Source organism: Xenopus laevis, chromosome 3L (assembly GCF_017654675.1).
Source record: "Xenopus laevis strain J_2021 chromosome 3L, Xenopus_laevis_v10.1, whole genome shotgun sequence".
Lineage (NCBI taxonomy): Eukaryota > Metazoa > Chordata > Amphibia > Anura > Pipidae > Xenopus > Xenopus laevis.
In genome coordinates this window covers 148,799,439-148,814,645 of record NC_054375.1, presented here as the reverse complement: position 1 = coordinate 148,814,645, position 15,207 = coordinate 148,799,439, and the positions used below count along the sequence as shown (strand labels likewise).

Sequence of the window (15,207 nt, the reverse complement as noted above, 5' to 3'; positions counted from 1 at the left end):
TGAATTGCAGTTCTAGGTCTGTGGGTTCAATTCCAGCCCAGAGGCACTACCTGCCATTTGTATTTTTCCTCTGCTGAGGTAGGTTTCCTCCCACACTCCAAATATATGCAAGCTAGTGTTGTGCGGGCCGATCCGATACCCGCGGGTTGGGGGGGTTCGGGTTTACCTCGCACTGCTCCTCGCGGGTGGGTATGGGTTGAGCTCGTTTCCTGCTCTCCCTGCCCACCACCTTCAAATGCCAGCTTCCGGTTTTAGTCTCGCGTCGGCGCGGGTCTATAAAAGGACCCTGGAAGCACGGGTGCGTGCGGGCGGGCGCAGGTTGGAGCAGTACGGGTTAGGGTCGGGTGCGGGTCCTGACCCGCACATCACTAGTGCAGGCAGTTTTATATGTCACTGTAGAAATCTTACATTATAAACCCTGGCATAATGCTGGTTCTTATAATCCTGTTGGAAAACCATCGTTAACATTATTACAGGATTTACAGCCCTTTGCAGGATTCATTAGCAGAGTGATAAGGAAGCTTAGCAAGGAAAAAAGCATTATATTGATTCACAATCATTTGCATTGCTTTTCATGGGTTCTCCTCTGCCTGAGAGGAAGTTATTGCAGGGTGCAGTCACCAGAGGGCACTGTTACACTGGAGACTTTGCACGAGAGCTACTGGTTCTGTTGCCATGAATAAACACAAATATGCTAATAAATGAGACTCCCCCTGGAGAATAATCAAAGCCAATCTGTTCCTGGACATTTACAGGAAAACAAAGTGACCGCACACCCAGTTTATTCCATTTCAAAGCTGAGCTATTCAGGACGCAGGGGGACAATAGGCCCAATCAGAGGCCTCAGCTACTGCGGCAGTAAGGGGACAATAAGGAGGAATTACAGTCACAGGGAACAATAGGGACCCTCACAGCATGTGAATTATGAATGACAAGAGGGAGACGAACAGGGTGATGGGATGGAGGAGCCCCTGCAGGATGAGGAGACACCACAGCTCTGTGTATGTGGTAATCCGGCGGCCATTTTGTTGGGCCAGACATGACAAATCCATAACACAAACATAACATTATCCTTTAATTGCGTATTGCGAACCTTTAACACCTGCTTGAAGGTGGCATAAACGTTTGTAGCAAACGTAACTTTTTCATATTACATTCCCCCCCCTATGTATTTACAATGCCAGGAATTGAATATGGTATAGACAGTGAGGGGTGAGTGCATGAAATCCCCTCCCCCCCCAAGCAACCCAAAAACCCAAAGCAATTTCATGCCCATTAATAAATAAAATATGAATAGTGAAATCAGTGTTGTTTAGGATACTGCAACAAAGATATTCTGATGAGCAAATTCCCAGATACATTCATTTAAAAATGACTCTGGTTATTTGCCACTGTAATTGCTATTGAAAGCTGTTTTTATTGTCTTTGTTCTCTGGTTCTGACTCTTGAAACAATATAGCAGAAGCCAGTTCTTTTATAGTGCCCCCATGAGTCAGGCTGGAATAGCAGCACAGTAAATATTGGTCCCCAAATACTGGCCAGTGCCCAGGGCCCTACTCATAGTGGGCCCCTCAATCCAGCAGCGGTAGGTCGGAGGAGTGGTGATGGATAACAAAGTATAATACACAAAAGCCATGAATATCCTGTAAATTATATCCTTATAAACGGTGAGTTCTGATGTCATCAGTTATAAACGGTGAGTTCTGATGTCATTTCTGTCACATGACTCACCGAAACTTGTGTATTATAATAAATAAAGTACCCCCAGTTGCAAAATATGAGGATATTAGAAGTTACCTCGGAGTTTCCTGACCTGTATAAAAACACTCGGCCTTCGGCCTCGTACTTTTATATGGTCATGAAACTCCTCGGTAACTTATAATATCCTTATATTTTACAAAAGGGGGTACTTTATTCACTATATAATAGCATGGGAAACATACAGTAGATAGATTTAAAGTCAGTTGCATCAGACTCCATCTGCTCTGCCCTTAGCAACCATTAGCAGTTGGCAAATCTCTCATGGGACTGCCATGTTCCCATAGTAACCCCTGCAGCATTATAATCAACGGTCCACATGCCCTAGGGAAAGGTAAGGTAGCAAGTTACACCTTCAGCTTCCTGCAAGTTATAGGGGGAGTAAAGAACTTCCAACTTACCACAAGGAACTGCAGGAGACAAAGCTGAAATTGGACTGTTCTCATTGTAGAACTGATCTTGCACATACAGTGCCAATGTCTGTATGAGCCTTTACTTTGCCTTTAATTAACATAGTTCTCAGTGTGGTTGCTGAACTTATCTATGTGGCATCAAATTTGCCCATCTAGGCTTCCTAGGACTTTATAAGGTGCCGAGGCTTAATCACACTGCTGCAGATAATTGCATTTAAAGCTGCAGGCTTTCCCTTTTGCAGGTGCAACCTGCTCTAGTTTGCATTCTGGCCTTTGAGCGCCACCTAGTGGGAATTAAGAGCTGTGCCCACTTGACTGGTTATAGCCATCTCTCTTGGCCTGGGAAATCTCATATTAGGGCAGAGGTGGACTTTTCTGGCAGAGGTAACATCATACATGAGGTCCTTCACCCTAAAGGCTCAAAAGCAAGGGATTTAACATGAGTCATGGAATGTCGAGGTGACTTGTAATAGAGTGAATAAAGTACCCCTTCTTGTAAAATATATAGTGAGTAAAGTACCCCCCTCTTGTAAAATATAAGGATATTATAAGGTGGGTACTGTTGCACCACTAAGCACTGTATAGTGTTCCTTACTGTGCTTTTTCACATTGATCTACCTGTAAATATAATGGATTTCATGATTTGCTTTGGGCCATTAAATGTTATATATACTGTCAGCTCTGGAAAGTAAGGCCTTTCTCCCAATACAGTGATCTGTACTATCTGTAAGTATTTTCTTTCTGCTTCCTTCTAGGTCTCCTATGCTCGTCCCAGCTCTGCCTCCATCCGAGATGCCAATTTATATGTCAGTAGCCTTCCGAAAACTATGAACCAGAAGGAGATGGAGCAGCTCTTCTCTCAGTATGGCAGAATCATCACATCCCGTATCCTGGTGGATCAAGTGACAGGTAACAGCACTATTTCTTACTCGCCCATGGGACAAACAACAGGTTGACTACATTCCCTATTGTTCCATATGATCTGGCTTCTGAGCCCCTTATTGTCCCTGTAACACCTTATTCCACTAACCCCTCCCCTGAGCTCCTTATTGTCCCTGTAACTCCTTGTTCCACTAACCCCTCCCCTGAGCCCCTTATTGTCCCTGTAACTCCTTATTCCACCAACTCCTCCCCTGAGCCCCTTATTGTCCCTGTAACTCCTTATTCCACTAACCCCTCCCCTGAGCCCCTTATTGTCCCTGTAACTCCTTATTCCACTAACCCCTCCCCATAGCTCCTTATTGTCCCTGCAACTCCTTATTCCACTAACTCCTCCCCTGAGCCCCTTATTGTCCCTTTAACTCCGTATTCCACTAACCCCGCCCCTGAGCCCCTTATTGTCCCTGTAACTCCTTATTCCACTAACCCCTCCCCTGAGCCCCTTATTGTCCCTGTAACTCCTTATTCCACTAGCCCCTCCCCTGAGCCCCTTATTGTCCCTGTAACTCCTTATTCCACTAACCCCTCCCCTGAGCCCCTTATTGTCCCTGTAACTCCTTATTCCACTAACCCCTCCCCTGAGCCCCTTATTGTCCCTGTAACTCCTTATTCCACTAACCCCTCCCCTGAGCCCCTTATTGTCCCTGTAACTCCTTATTCCACTAACCCCTCCCCTGAGCCCCTTATTGTCCCTGTAACTCCTTATTCCACTAACCCCTCCCCTGAGCCCCTTATTGTCCCTGTAACTCCTTATTCCACTAACCCCTCCCCTGAGCTCCTTATTATCCCTGTAACTCCTTATTCCACTAACCCCGCCCCTGAGCCCCTTATTGTCCCTGTAACTCCTTATTCCACTAACCCCGCCCCTGAGCCCCTTATTGTCCCTGCAACTCCTTATTAAGCAACCCGGGGATTGCCTTATTGCTTATTTATTACAGTTACTCTTCCCATTTACATTATGTTTTTTTCTCATTCAGGTGTTTCTCGAGGTGTGGGCTTTATCCGGTTTGATAAGAGAATAGAGGCAGAAGAGGCTATTAAAGGCCTTAATGGACAGAAACCACTTGGTGCCAGTGAACCAATCACAGTGAAATTTGCCAACAATCCCAGTCAGAAAACAGGACAGGCGCTACTCACACACTTATACCAAACTACAGCCCGGAGGTACACAGGACCCTTACACCATCAGACTCAGAGATTCAGGTGAGGGGACGCCCCTATTAGCATTAATCCTCCATATTTATCACCCCCATCCCATGCCTTGCAAAGCTCATTTTCTTACACCCATCTAATTTTGTCCCTCTTGCCACCAATCCTGCACTGCTATTTATCTATGGCTCTACAGCCCATGTCACAACTTCTTAAACTGTACTCTATTCCCCAACCAATGCTTCTACTCTATACCACCAATGCTCTCTAGAGCCCATCAAGTAACAGCCCATCTTGTGTTACTAATAATGCCCCTGCTCGTTCCTGGCTATGTTATGTTACTGCTGCTATGTCACCCCTTGTTATATAGCACTCTTACCTCTATCACACATCCTATCATGTTTCATGGCTGCCCATTCTACTAGCAAAATACTCACTGGTTGCAAGGTTTCCCATGATGACCATTGCCAATTCATTGTTCACTCTCATTATCTAATTCCTTTCTGTTGCCTATGTTGCATCTATCAACTGCCTAGTCTGTGCTATTCCTACACTTAGCTTTATCTGCTGCCCATTTCATGCCAGGCTAATGTTATATGTAGCCTTTTCTCCTCCCGAAACTAACTGTGTCATCTCCCATTGAGTGTGAAAATGCTATGAGTGATATCAGCCTTAGAGTCTATTAGGCTTCTAGCCAAAAAAAACACATAACCTGTGGGTAGATTATTACTGATTGTTCCTTAGTAAACCTGAAACACAGGACTCAATAAAGCTCTTGGAGCGATAAGGGACAGTGTTTCAGTGTGTTGCCATTGGAGGTTCAGATAAGCTAATGCTTTCACAGAGACAAGGAAAGTTATTATTATTGGCTGACTACAATTTTACCAAATTATTTGGACGTTAACAGGCCTAAGTCAGATGCCAACTGGCATTGAGGGCCTTCATAATCCCACTGTTACATGTTCAGCATTAACACATACTGGTTGCATCTTCTGGATGTTATCATGTTAAACTATGGGCAATAAAAAACCTGTTCAGATTTGTTGGTCCTTCCTTGTAGTAGATGGTTCTAGAAATGCTCCCTGGTGTGGCCCAGAATTAAATAGTTAATTTGCTCAAAATGTTTCCCTCACTGTGCTGGACATATGTAAATGATCCCCCACCATGATGAAAAATCCTGGAGAAAATGGGGCTGACCCATATCTTGGTTTAGTAAAAAGAACCTCTATGTAAACCATCTACATCTCTCATCATTCAATCCACATACTAAAGCAACATTGGTTACCTTGATGGTGTCAACAACCAAACACATGACCTTGGTGACAAAAGGCTGAGAGCCATTGCTATAGAACCTTTTATTGAACTTGTATTTAAACCTTAGCTTCCTGAAATTTTTTTAGTTCAAAGTCCTACGTTATAGTCCAACATCTCAATCTAAATGACCTTCAAGCAAGGCTTCCAGGACTAGATACAAGTGTGTTCTCCCTAATGTTCTCCCTATAAAGGTTTCTGATTGGGCTTCCCCAGCCAAGGCTCTGGGGAACAGCCCCACAGCTTGGGTACCACTGGGTACCAAAGTCATTTCATATGTGAGAAAGTGTCACTCTATAACACAGTGATCCCCAACCACTAGCTTGTGAGTAACATGTTGCTCCCCAACCCCTTGGATGTTGCTCTTAGTGGCCTCAAATCACGTGCTTATTTTTAAATTCCAGGCTTGGAGGCCAGTTTTGGTTGCTTAAAAATCAAATGTACTGCCAAACAGAAACTTCTGTAGGCTGCCAGTCCACATAGGGGCCATCAATAGCCAATCACAGCCCTTATTTGGCACCACCCAGGAACTTGTTTCATGCTTGTGTTGCTCCCCAACTCTTTTTACATCTGAAAGTTGCTCACGGATGAAAAAGGTTGGGGATCCCTGCTTTAACATAAGACTGATGGTACACACTGCATCAAGGCTCAAAGATCCACATTCACCCCATAGGCTTTGCACAAGTGGCTTTATAGATGCATTCGACGTTAAACAACTACATGTGAACACACCAACTTGCAAACCTTTTCCCTTAGTGATCTTTCTTTGTACATTTGTTGAATTGAGTTGTGATGAGCCAAGTTCCTCTAGACATTCTGAGCTCCCACCATTTTCTGTGTGTGGAATATTTTCCAGATCATTCTCTGTGTTGTTCTGTGAAGAGGAAACCATTTCTAGTTTTTATTTGTATTTTTTTTATCATTTTGAAACACCTCTGGGTGCTGGTCAGATAATCGGCGGCTGTTGGAAATGCGAATAATTATTTGCAGAGATATGGGGGCGCAGGAAGACATGGATGGCAATGAGTGAAATGTATATTTCATTTCTTCCATCAGCTCCTAGTCTTTGGTGGCATCTACAGAGCAGCAGTCTCCCCACCTACCCCTCACCCCGTGCTCATCCTGTAGTCTTACTAACACTCCACTCCCTCTCCTGTCCCTTCTCTCGCAGGCTGGACTCTTTAATAAACATGGCGTATGGTGTCAAAAGGTAAACAAGAGCCAAACCCGCTCCTGCACTATTCCCCCCTACCCATTACTGCAGTTTAATGAACAGACTAGGATACTCTTCAAGTCTTCATTGCTATACAACACTATTTAGCACTAGGCTTGGGGTACTCAGGTAGACATATCAACTGGTTCCACTGTAGGGCATGGTGGGAATGCTCTTCTTCTTGACTCGTATCCACCACCATGGACACAAAGATAAATGGTCATCCATAGCATGTTTGGCGTTAATTTGTACTCACTTGCTTATCGCTGGCAAGATGGCAGGCTGACATAGCAGAAGCACAGGCCAAGGTCCAATACATCCCTATTTTTGAGTTTTTGAGGTCTTTATATCATTGACTTTATGTCATTGAATGGCCGTTTCTACCTCTACATAAGTCTCTTTTAAACAGAAGGACTAAGGCCGGCCATATTGCCTTGGATTAGACATTCCTAATAAGTGTTCATAGAACAATGAATTCCTAAAATTTAATCTAGAGGTTATCAAAATATGGACAGAAAATACTATATAAAAAGGAGGACTAAGGCCGGCCATATTGCTTGCCTTAGATTAGTCTATCCCAATAAATGTTCATGTAACAAAGAATTCCTAAATTTAAAAGTTATCAAAATATATACAGAGAATACTTTTTAAAAAGGAGGACTAAGGCCGGCCATATTGCTTGCCTTGGACTAGTCATGGAACAAAGAATTCCTAAAATTTAATCTAGAAGTTATCAAAATATATACAGAGAATACTGGGAGAACTAAGGCCGGCCATATTGCTTGCCTTGGATTAGACTTTCTCATAGAACAATGAATTCCTACAATTTAGTCAGATGATCAGTGAATACTCAGCCATGGAAGGTAATGGCAATAGGGCTGCTCCCATCTATATATATAGAAGACTGGGAGACCCCAATACATCAATAAATACTAATACTAATTTTTCAAAACTTCCCTCTGTGCATTAAACTGCAGTGCAACCCCCTCTCGAGAGTCCTCTTTTTTTTTTTTTAAGTTTTTTTTGGCTGCTATGAGATTTTTCCTTACTTTTTTTAGTTTTTTAATGTGATTTTGTTTTTTGTAGAGTATCAGTTTTCTCTGTCTTGTTGGCATTTCATTTTGCTTTTAGTGTTAATGTAGATTTTGTAGAGTTTTGTTCTGTGCCTGTGTACCAAGTATATTAGATTGTGTGTCTTATCAATGATCCACTTGTGTTGGGCTCAGTACAATTCCCTAAACAACTGCCTTACTAATGCAATGTTCCTGCATCTTGCTTCCATGCCGTGCCCTTAAGGTCAGATAGTGGAAAACAAGAGTAGGGCAGTGCCTCTTATTAGAATACTATAAGTTACCAGTAAAGGTTTACCGGCTTAGTTAGACACGTCAAGATCTTGTGTCAAGTAGAGAAAGAGAGAAAGTAATGTGCCCATAAATCCTATAGAGAAGAGTTAGTATTAGTTGGCTATGTGCAGGCGTGAACATTCTACCAAATACAAACCATATGGGAGGTAAAAAGGGATGGGTCATAGTGTTAGAAAGATGTCTATAAGACTTTCAGTGAACTGGGAATGGGTCAATTTGTTAGAAAGATGTCTATAAGACTGAACTGGGGAGCATTTTGGAAAATCAAGGGGATATATATTAAAATGACCATTGGGATGAAGACTTTGACCACCAGCTATATTCTTCCTAGCCTTGTTTGGAGATGGGAACCTCATAAGTAATAGTTGTGGTCAAGAAGCTCTTTTGGGTTCAGTATCATTATTCTCATGATCGTCCTTCCTGACCCAATGTAAAGAAATTTTTTTTCTTCTGATGTGTGGTCAAAACCAAGGAACCTAAGTCCATTAATGTTGTTGCCACCGTGGATGCAGCCAGTCACATGTTAAGCTATTATCTGTTGTTTGGTCTCTTTCCGAGGTCAAGCACCTGCATTGAGTAGGAAAAGATAAAAGGTGTCCTCAGAACTCCTCAGGATATTACAACTTGCACGCAATGTGTTGGTAGTAAGGGATCAGTCCCACTGGAGAGCAAATTAACCTATTGTAGAGATGTATTTAATGGGTTAAAGAGCCAGTCCCGCTAGGAAGCAGGTTGCACTCACATCATAATTACAATAAAAAAATAATCCATATGTAATAAAAGGTGAATTGTTCATTAAGTATGCCAGGGACTCCTATAATGTACATAGGTTTGTCATGGAACCTGCAAGTTAGGCAACCAAACGCAATGTCTAGAATATGCTGTCATTTGGGAGGTTTGCTTGGTGAAATGGGCAGATCATACATTCGTATAGTCTTGGCAGGCACAGAAGGCTGTACAGTAGCCTCATGCCACCCAACCAGATTCTCTACTATAGGTTCTCAAGCTTCTATTCCTGTTCTTCTCTTTATTTCCATCTCTTGTTCCACTCATCCCTCAACTCTATTTTATGACCAGAATTCACCAACGTCAATGTGTTTCACTCTTCACACCTCTTAAACCTTCTACACAAATACTGCCACATTGTGAAATTTACAATTAACTCAATTTTGACCTCTCTGGCCAATCCTCAACCTTCTGCTTCTTCCTCTATGTCATGCAGAACTACTAAGCAAGTAGTGTCTTTGCTTGAAATAGTTCCTACACTGAATAGTTTTTCTTTCTCCAGTTCTTCCAACCTCCTCTCCTCCATTTCTCTCATTCAGATCTATTCTTTACACCCAATGTAGTCCGCTTTCTATCCTCCCCAGGTTCTCACCCATCACCATAGACAGTGTTACCAACCTTGCCGGCGTCAGCCTTACTGGTCCCACCACTGCTGGTTGGTGCATCTTTGTCTACAACTTGTCCCCCGAGGCAGATGAGAGTGTCCTGTGGCAGCTGTTTGGACCATTTGGAGCAGTGACAAACGTCAAAGTGATCCGGGACTTCACAACCAACAAGTGCAAAGGTTTTGGATTCGTCACCATGACAAACTACGATGAAGCTGCCATGGCTATCGCTAGCCTCAACGGATACCGCCTGGGAGACCGGGTCCTGCAAGTGTCATTCAAAACCAGTAAACAGCACAAAGCCTGAAGGGAAATATCATAAGGAAAGGGAGTGAGAGGCAGGAGTGGAGAGAGAGAGAGATAGAGGGAAGTGGAAGATAGAGGAGCAAATATGGAGAGTCACCTCTAAGGCTGTGACCCAAAGCAAAGAGTCTGGCACAAGACACCAAGCTTATATCTTGTAGGAATCATGCATGGAGTCTTGATTTAGAAACCAGCTTCTTTGTGGTTCTGACACAGTCCCAATTTCTGCGGCTGGATAGGGGTAATCCCAAAGTAGAAATAAGATCTTGACATGGCTGTACAATAATGTTGTATTACTCTCTCTCCGGCAGTGAACGGGTTAATCTTCTGCCCTCTCAGACACCGAAAACCATTAACCCATCTGCTCCCGTGACTATTTTCTGAGCTCCCTGCACCCCACTCTCTCCACCTCCCTAACTTCACGCTTTTACGTAAAGGAGATTATAAACAAAGAAATGAGACGGGCGCAGCAGACATTTAAGAAATAAAAAAAAGATATATTTTTATAGAAAATCATTTAAAAAAAATCCCGCGAGCAGTCAGAACCTTCATACCTGTCCAAAAATAAGAGAAGCCCACTGGGCACAATTTGTGCTTTTAATTCCCTAATGTGGGTTCTGAAATAAAAAAAAGAAATAAATAAAAGAAATCCTATTTTTTTACAGACAAGAATAACCAATGAACACTCAGCCCCAGTGGGATTGTGCTGTTCAGTTCCATCTTTCTCAGTAGGTTTCATTCAGTCTCCATTGCTTGTGTACAAGAGGCCTCCATTTTAGGGAATTAAAAGCCAGGAAACGATTATATGTTTTAAAAATGAGGGTAAACAAAAATAGCATGTATTTTTATTAATATTCTGTTTTCTTACTAAATATCGCACCAGGTTTTGGTGGAGGGGGGGATATTGGAATAAAAAAAATCTGGATTCGATTGAAGTTCAACGATTATCGCTCCAGCCCCACTTATCCTGGGAAATTTGGCTAAAAAATTTGAAAAAGAAAAGAAACAAAAATTTAAAGTAAATTTGCAGCAATTAAATCTTCCATTTGGTAAACATAGAAGATATATTTTTTAGGGATTTCTTTTCTTAAAACAACAGACCCATGATCCCCCAAAATGTAAAAGTGTTGTATAGAAATATATTTTAGACAAAAACTAATATAAGGTCTGCTTTGGACTAAAGCAAAATTACTCTAAAAATGAGACAGAAATTATTCCAGAAGCGCAGTCCTGATTCTTTTATAATGAAAATCATTGAAAACTATTTTTCTGCAATGTTAAAATACGATGTGATCCGATTAGAAATTGACTGAATTTATCATTTTTGGTAACACAAAACACAAAACTTTCTGCCAAATGCTGAACCAAATCCAAAACCCTAATTTGAAAATTCACATTTGAAAACAATAATGAAAACATCTTAACGGATAATGCAATCTGATTAGGGATGCACTGAATTCATAATATTCAGATTTTGGCTGATTACTGAATTCTCCACAAACGTTTTTGCCGAATACCCAACCAAATCTAAACACTGATTTAAAAATTTGAAAAAAACAGGATCATCTGTGATCAAAATATTGCCATGTTCAGTTGTCCATATGGCTTTACAGGTTAAGAATCAGTCAAGCTCATTTTAAAGTTTATTAAAATTAAATAACATTTTTCTAATTTACAAAAAATGTTAACATGTTTTTTTTCTAGATTGCCAGCAAAAACTTGATTCGAGAAAAACAGAATCATTTTAAATTGTGTGAAAAAACTAGATTGAACTAAAATCACTTTCTGTTATTCATTTTCAACGACTCTATAATAACCTCTTTTGAAATTTTAATATGGCTTGGCATTTTGAAAATATATTTTCAAATCTATTGGAGATTGATTTCTACAGAAACTTGCCAGGTTTTATCCGATGAATTCTTAAATTTGCGTTACTTTTTTAAATTAGATACATCTTGAACATTCGAAATCAGAAAACTCTCATTTAGAAATAAGTGTGATCATAGTTTTTTCCTAGTTGAATTGTGGAAATAAACTACAATATTGAATTCTAATAAATCAGCATCTTAAAGGGATACTGTCATGGGAAAACATGTTTTTTTCAAAACACATCAGTTAATAGTGCTGCTCCAGCAGAATTCTGCACTGAAATCCATTTTTCAATAAAGCAAACAGATTTTGTTATATTCAATTTTGAAATCTGACATGGAGCTAGATATATTGTCAATTTCCCAACTGCCTCCAGTCATGTGACTTGTGCTCTGATAAACTTCAGTCACTCTTTACTGCTGTACTGCAAGTTGGAGTCATATCACCCCCTTCCCTTTCCACTCAGCAGCCTAACAACAGAACAATAGGAAGGTAACGAGATAGCAGCTCCTTTGAAGATCTAAGAACAGCATTTAATAGTAAAAGCCAAGTCCCACTGAGATTGTAGGAGAAATAACAGCCTGCCAGAAAGTAATTCCATCCTAAAGTGCAGGCACAAGTCACATGACTGGGGCAGCTGGGAAACTGACAAAATGTCTAACCCCATGTCAGATTTCAAAATTGAATATAAAAAAACCTGTTTGCTCTTTTGAGAAATGGATTTCAGTGCAGAATTCTGCTTGAGCAGCACTATTAACTAATGTGTTTTGGAAAAAACATGTTTTTCCATGACAGTATCCCTTTAAAGTTTGTCCAAATCGGAATTCAGCCAAAAATGCTGGGATTCAGCCGAATTCAGTGTGTTCCTAGATCTGATCGAAGGGAACTTAAAATTGCATTTGAGCCTTGAGCCAGCTTTCCTTAGAACATATAATTTGGGAAAATAATGACATTTCTGTGCTATTAATAGGAAAGTGGGACTGTGGCCTTAATTCGAAACAAAATTATTTCTAACAAAACACGCACACAAAAAAAAATGGCTTGGCCTTTATTTCTAGTATAGGAGAGGACATTGTTAGATCTAGAACAATTAGTTTTGTTGATTAAGTTAGCGTCTGTTCTATAAATCGTTTTTTCGTTAATTTTCAGTTCCCCCCGAAATCTCTTTTTCGCTGTTTTTAATATGATTTAATCAGAAATTGTTTGTGTTTCTTTTAAAAAATATATATATGATGTAGTTGGGAAAGAGGGAGGAAAATTCCTTCCCGAACCCACAAATTTTATTTAGATCTTTGTATTTTAGGTTCTGTGTGGTTATTATGGCTGTGTTTAGTAGAAAGTTGTAGGATCTCTTATGAATTCAGATTTAAGAAGAAATCAACAGAGGATATAGAAAAAAAAAAGAAAAAAAATTACTATGAAATCCTGGCGAGATCTTTTTGAATTGTTGTTTTTAACTTATTTCGAAGTATTTATTCTTTATTTGTGTGGTTTATAAATATGTGCTTATTTATGTTTGTTCTGAGCCGAAGCAAACAAGGTCTTTTGAAGCCCTTCCCCCGACAGAGGAAAAGGCTTTCATTGGTTTTAAAGGGGAAAAAAGGTTAATTTATTTAAAGCGCAAGAAAGGGACTGAAACATTGTTTAAAAAAGAAAAAAAAAAACAAATAATGTGCATTTTTTATAAGCTGGTTTGAAATACAAGGAGCTAAGAGTAATTAAATCAAAAAAAGTATAAAAAAAATAAAAAGATAATTATTAATAACTATTCTGTGTGATCATTTGTGACGGTGGGGGAGAATGTAGGGTGCAAGGGGAAGAACTGGTGACGGGTGGGAAGAATTAGACAAACATAGGGGAATGGTGAGGAATGGAGAGAGGAATCATTTTGGGAGTGAAACTGCTGGTTAGGGAGGGGGATAAAGGAGAAATAAGAAGTAGGCTAAAAATACTGCAAATGATGTTTTGGGGTGCAGTACTAGCCCAAGAACGCCACAGTCCTTATAGGATAATTAAACCTGAAAAATAAGTGAATATAAAATGCACGAGGAGGCTTTTCTAAGAATGTTTGCAATGTACATTCATTCATTCATTCTTTATTTATTTTAATTCCAAGATTTTATGGGATACATATACATGAATGGATTTTGTTATAACAGCACCACCTGCTGGTCAGTTTCCCACCAGTCTGACCACCAAGTAGTCAAAGAAGTTGTCAGGAGAAAGAAAGAGGCTGCTCTGATGTTCTTTTGCTCAGGTTTCTAATTGTTTTCCTAAGCAGAAGAACATCAGAGCAGCCTCTTTCTTTCTCCTGACAACTTCTTTGACTACTTGGTGGTGAGAATGATCATAAACTGACCAGCAGGTGGCGCAGTAGTAACATAATTCATTCATATTAACAGAACATGTATCCCTTAATATCTTGGAATTCAAAAAAAAAATGAATGTAAAATGCAAAAGTGCTTAGAATAGCACCCTCATCAATTTCACATTAATTTATTTTTAAGGTTTACTTATCCTTTAATAAGGGAATATAGACATTTTTTCCTACTCACCGTAATTTCTATTTCCAAGTCACTTCCATGGCAGCATTCACCAACAGGCTGGGAGGAGGAGAGCATGTTGGTGAATTGTCTGCTATGGGTGACTTGGGAAAGATCTAATCTAATCTTCTTCTCTAATGATTCACTGCACATGCTCTGGGCTGCTGTCACTTATCTGAGCTTAGGGGCCCACTCACATTATACCTTCTCTCTCTATATATAATGATACATTGATTTGAGACAACCCCTAAGCTTAGCTTCTCACAACAGCCCAAAGCACCCTGAGTATGCACAGTTCCACTGACACTCCTAAGAGAATCCAACATGGTGACCCCCTGAACACAACTCTGAAGACCTGGCTCATTACTCTTATAGTGCTGCTGAACCTTTAAGCTGATACAGTAAGTTCAATACAGGTATGGGACCCCTTATCCAAAATACTCGGGACCTGGGGTCTTCTGGATCTTTCCGTAATTTGGATCTTCATACCTTAAGTCTACTATAAAATCATGTAAACATTAAATAAACCCAATAGGCTGGTTTTGCCTCCAATAAGGATTGATTATATCTTAGTTGGGATCAAGTACAAGCTACTGATATATTATTACACAGAAAAAGGAGATACAATTAAACATTTTTAGATTATTTGGAGAAAATGGAGTCTATCGGAGATGGCCATTCCGTAATTCTGAGTTTTCTGGATAACGGGTTTTCCGGATAACGGATCCCATACCTGTATATAAAATACAGTTCTACTTTAGGCGATTCAGAGCCAAACTTTGGTGTGTGTGTGGGGGGGGGGGGGGTTTGGGGCTATTTTTCAATCATAAAATTTCCATCCAAGAGCCATGAAGCTTTAGAATTTTCTAGGCATTTACACTTTTTTCTTTATATTGATGTCATGTCACCCTGCAAACATGACCAGAATCCCCAATACAGTTCAGTGACCGGGAT

The 15,207-nt window shown here is 40.4% G+C and overlaps 1 protein-coding gene across 7 annotated transcripts in view; it reads left to right on the top strand.

Moving 5' to 3' along the window:
• The window catches only part of elavl3.L (ELAV like neuron-specific RNA binding protein 3 L homeolog), a 26,618-nt gene extending 14,660 nt beyond the window's left edge, over positions 1-11,958 (top strand). For 2 of the 7 annotated variants that reach the window (XM_041585022.1, XM_041585023.1), the window contains exons 4-7: positions 2,927-3,080; positions 4,088-4,313; positions 6,742-6,780; positions 9,497-11,958. In XM_041585022.1, coding sequence (XP_041440956.1) covers positions 2,927-3,080; positions 4,088-4,313; positions 6,742-6,780; positions 9,497-9,845 — 768 coding nt within the window. In that variant the 3' untranslated portion in view covers positions 9,846-11,958. 7 annotated transcript variants of the gene reach the window in all.
• The last annotated feature ends 3,249 nt before the right edge of the window (positions 11,959-15,207 follow it).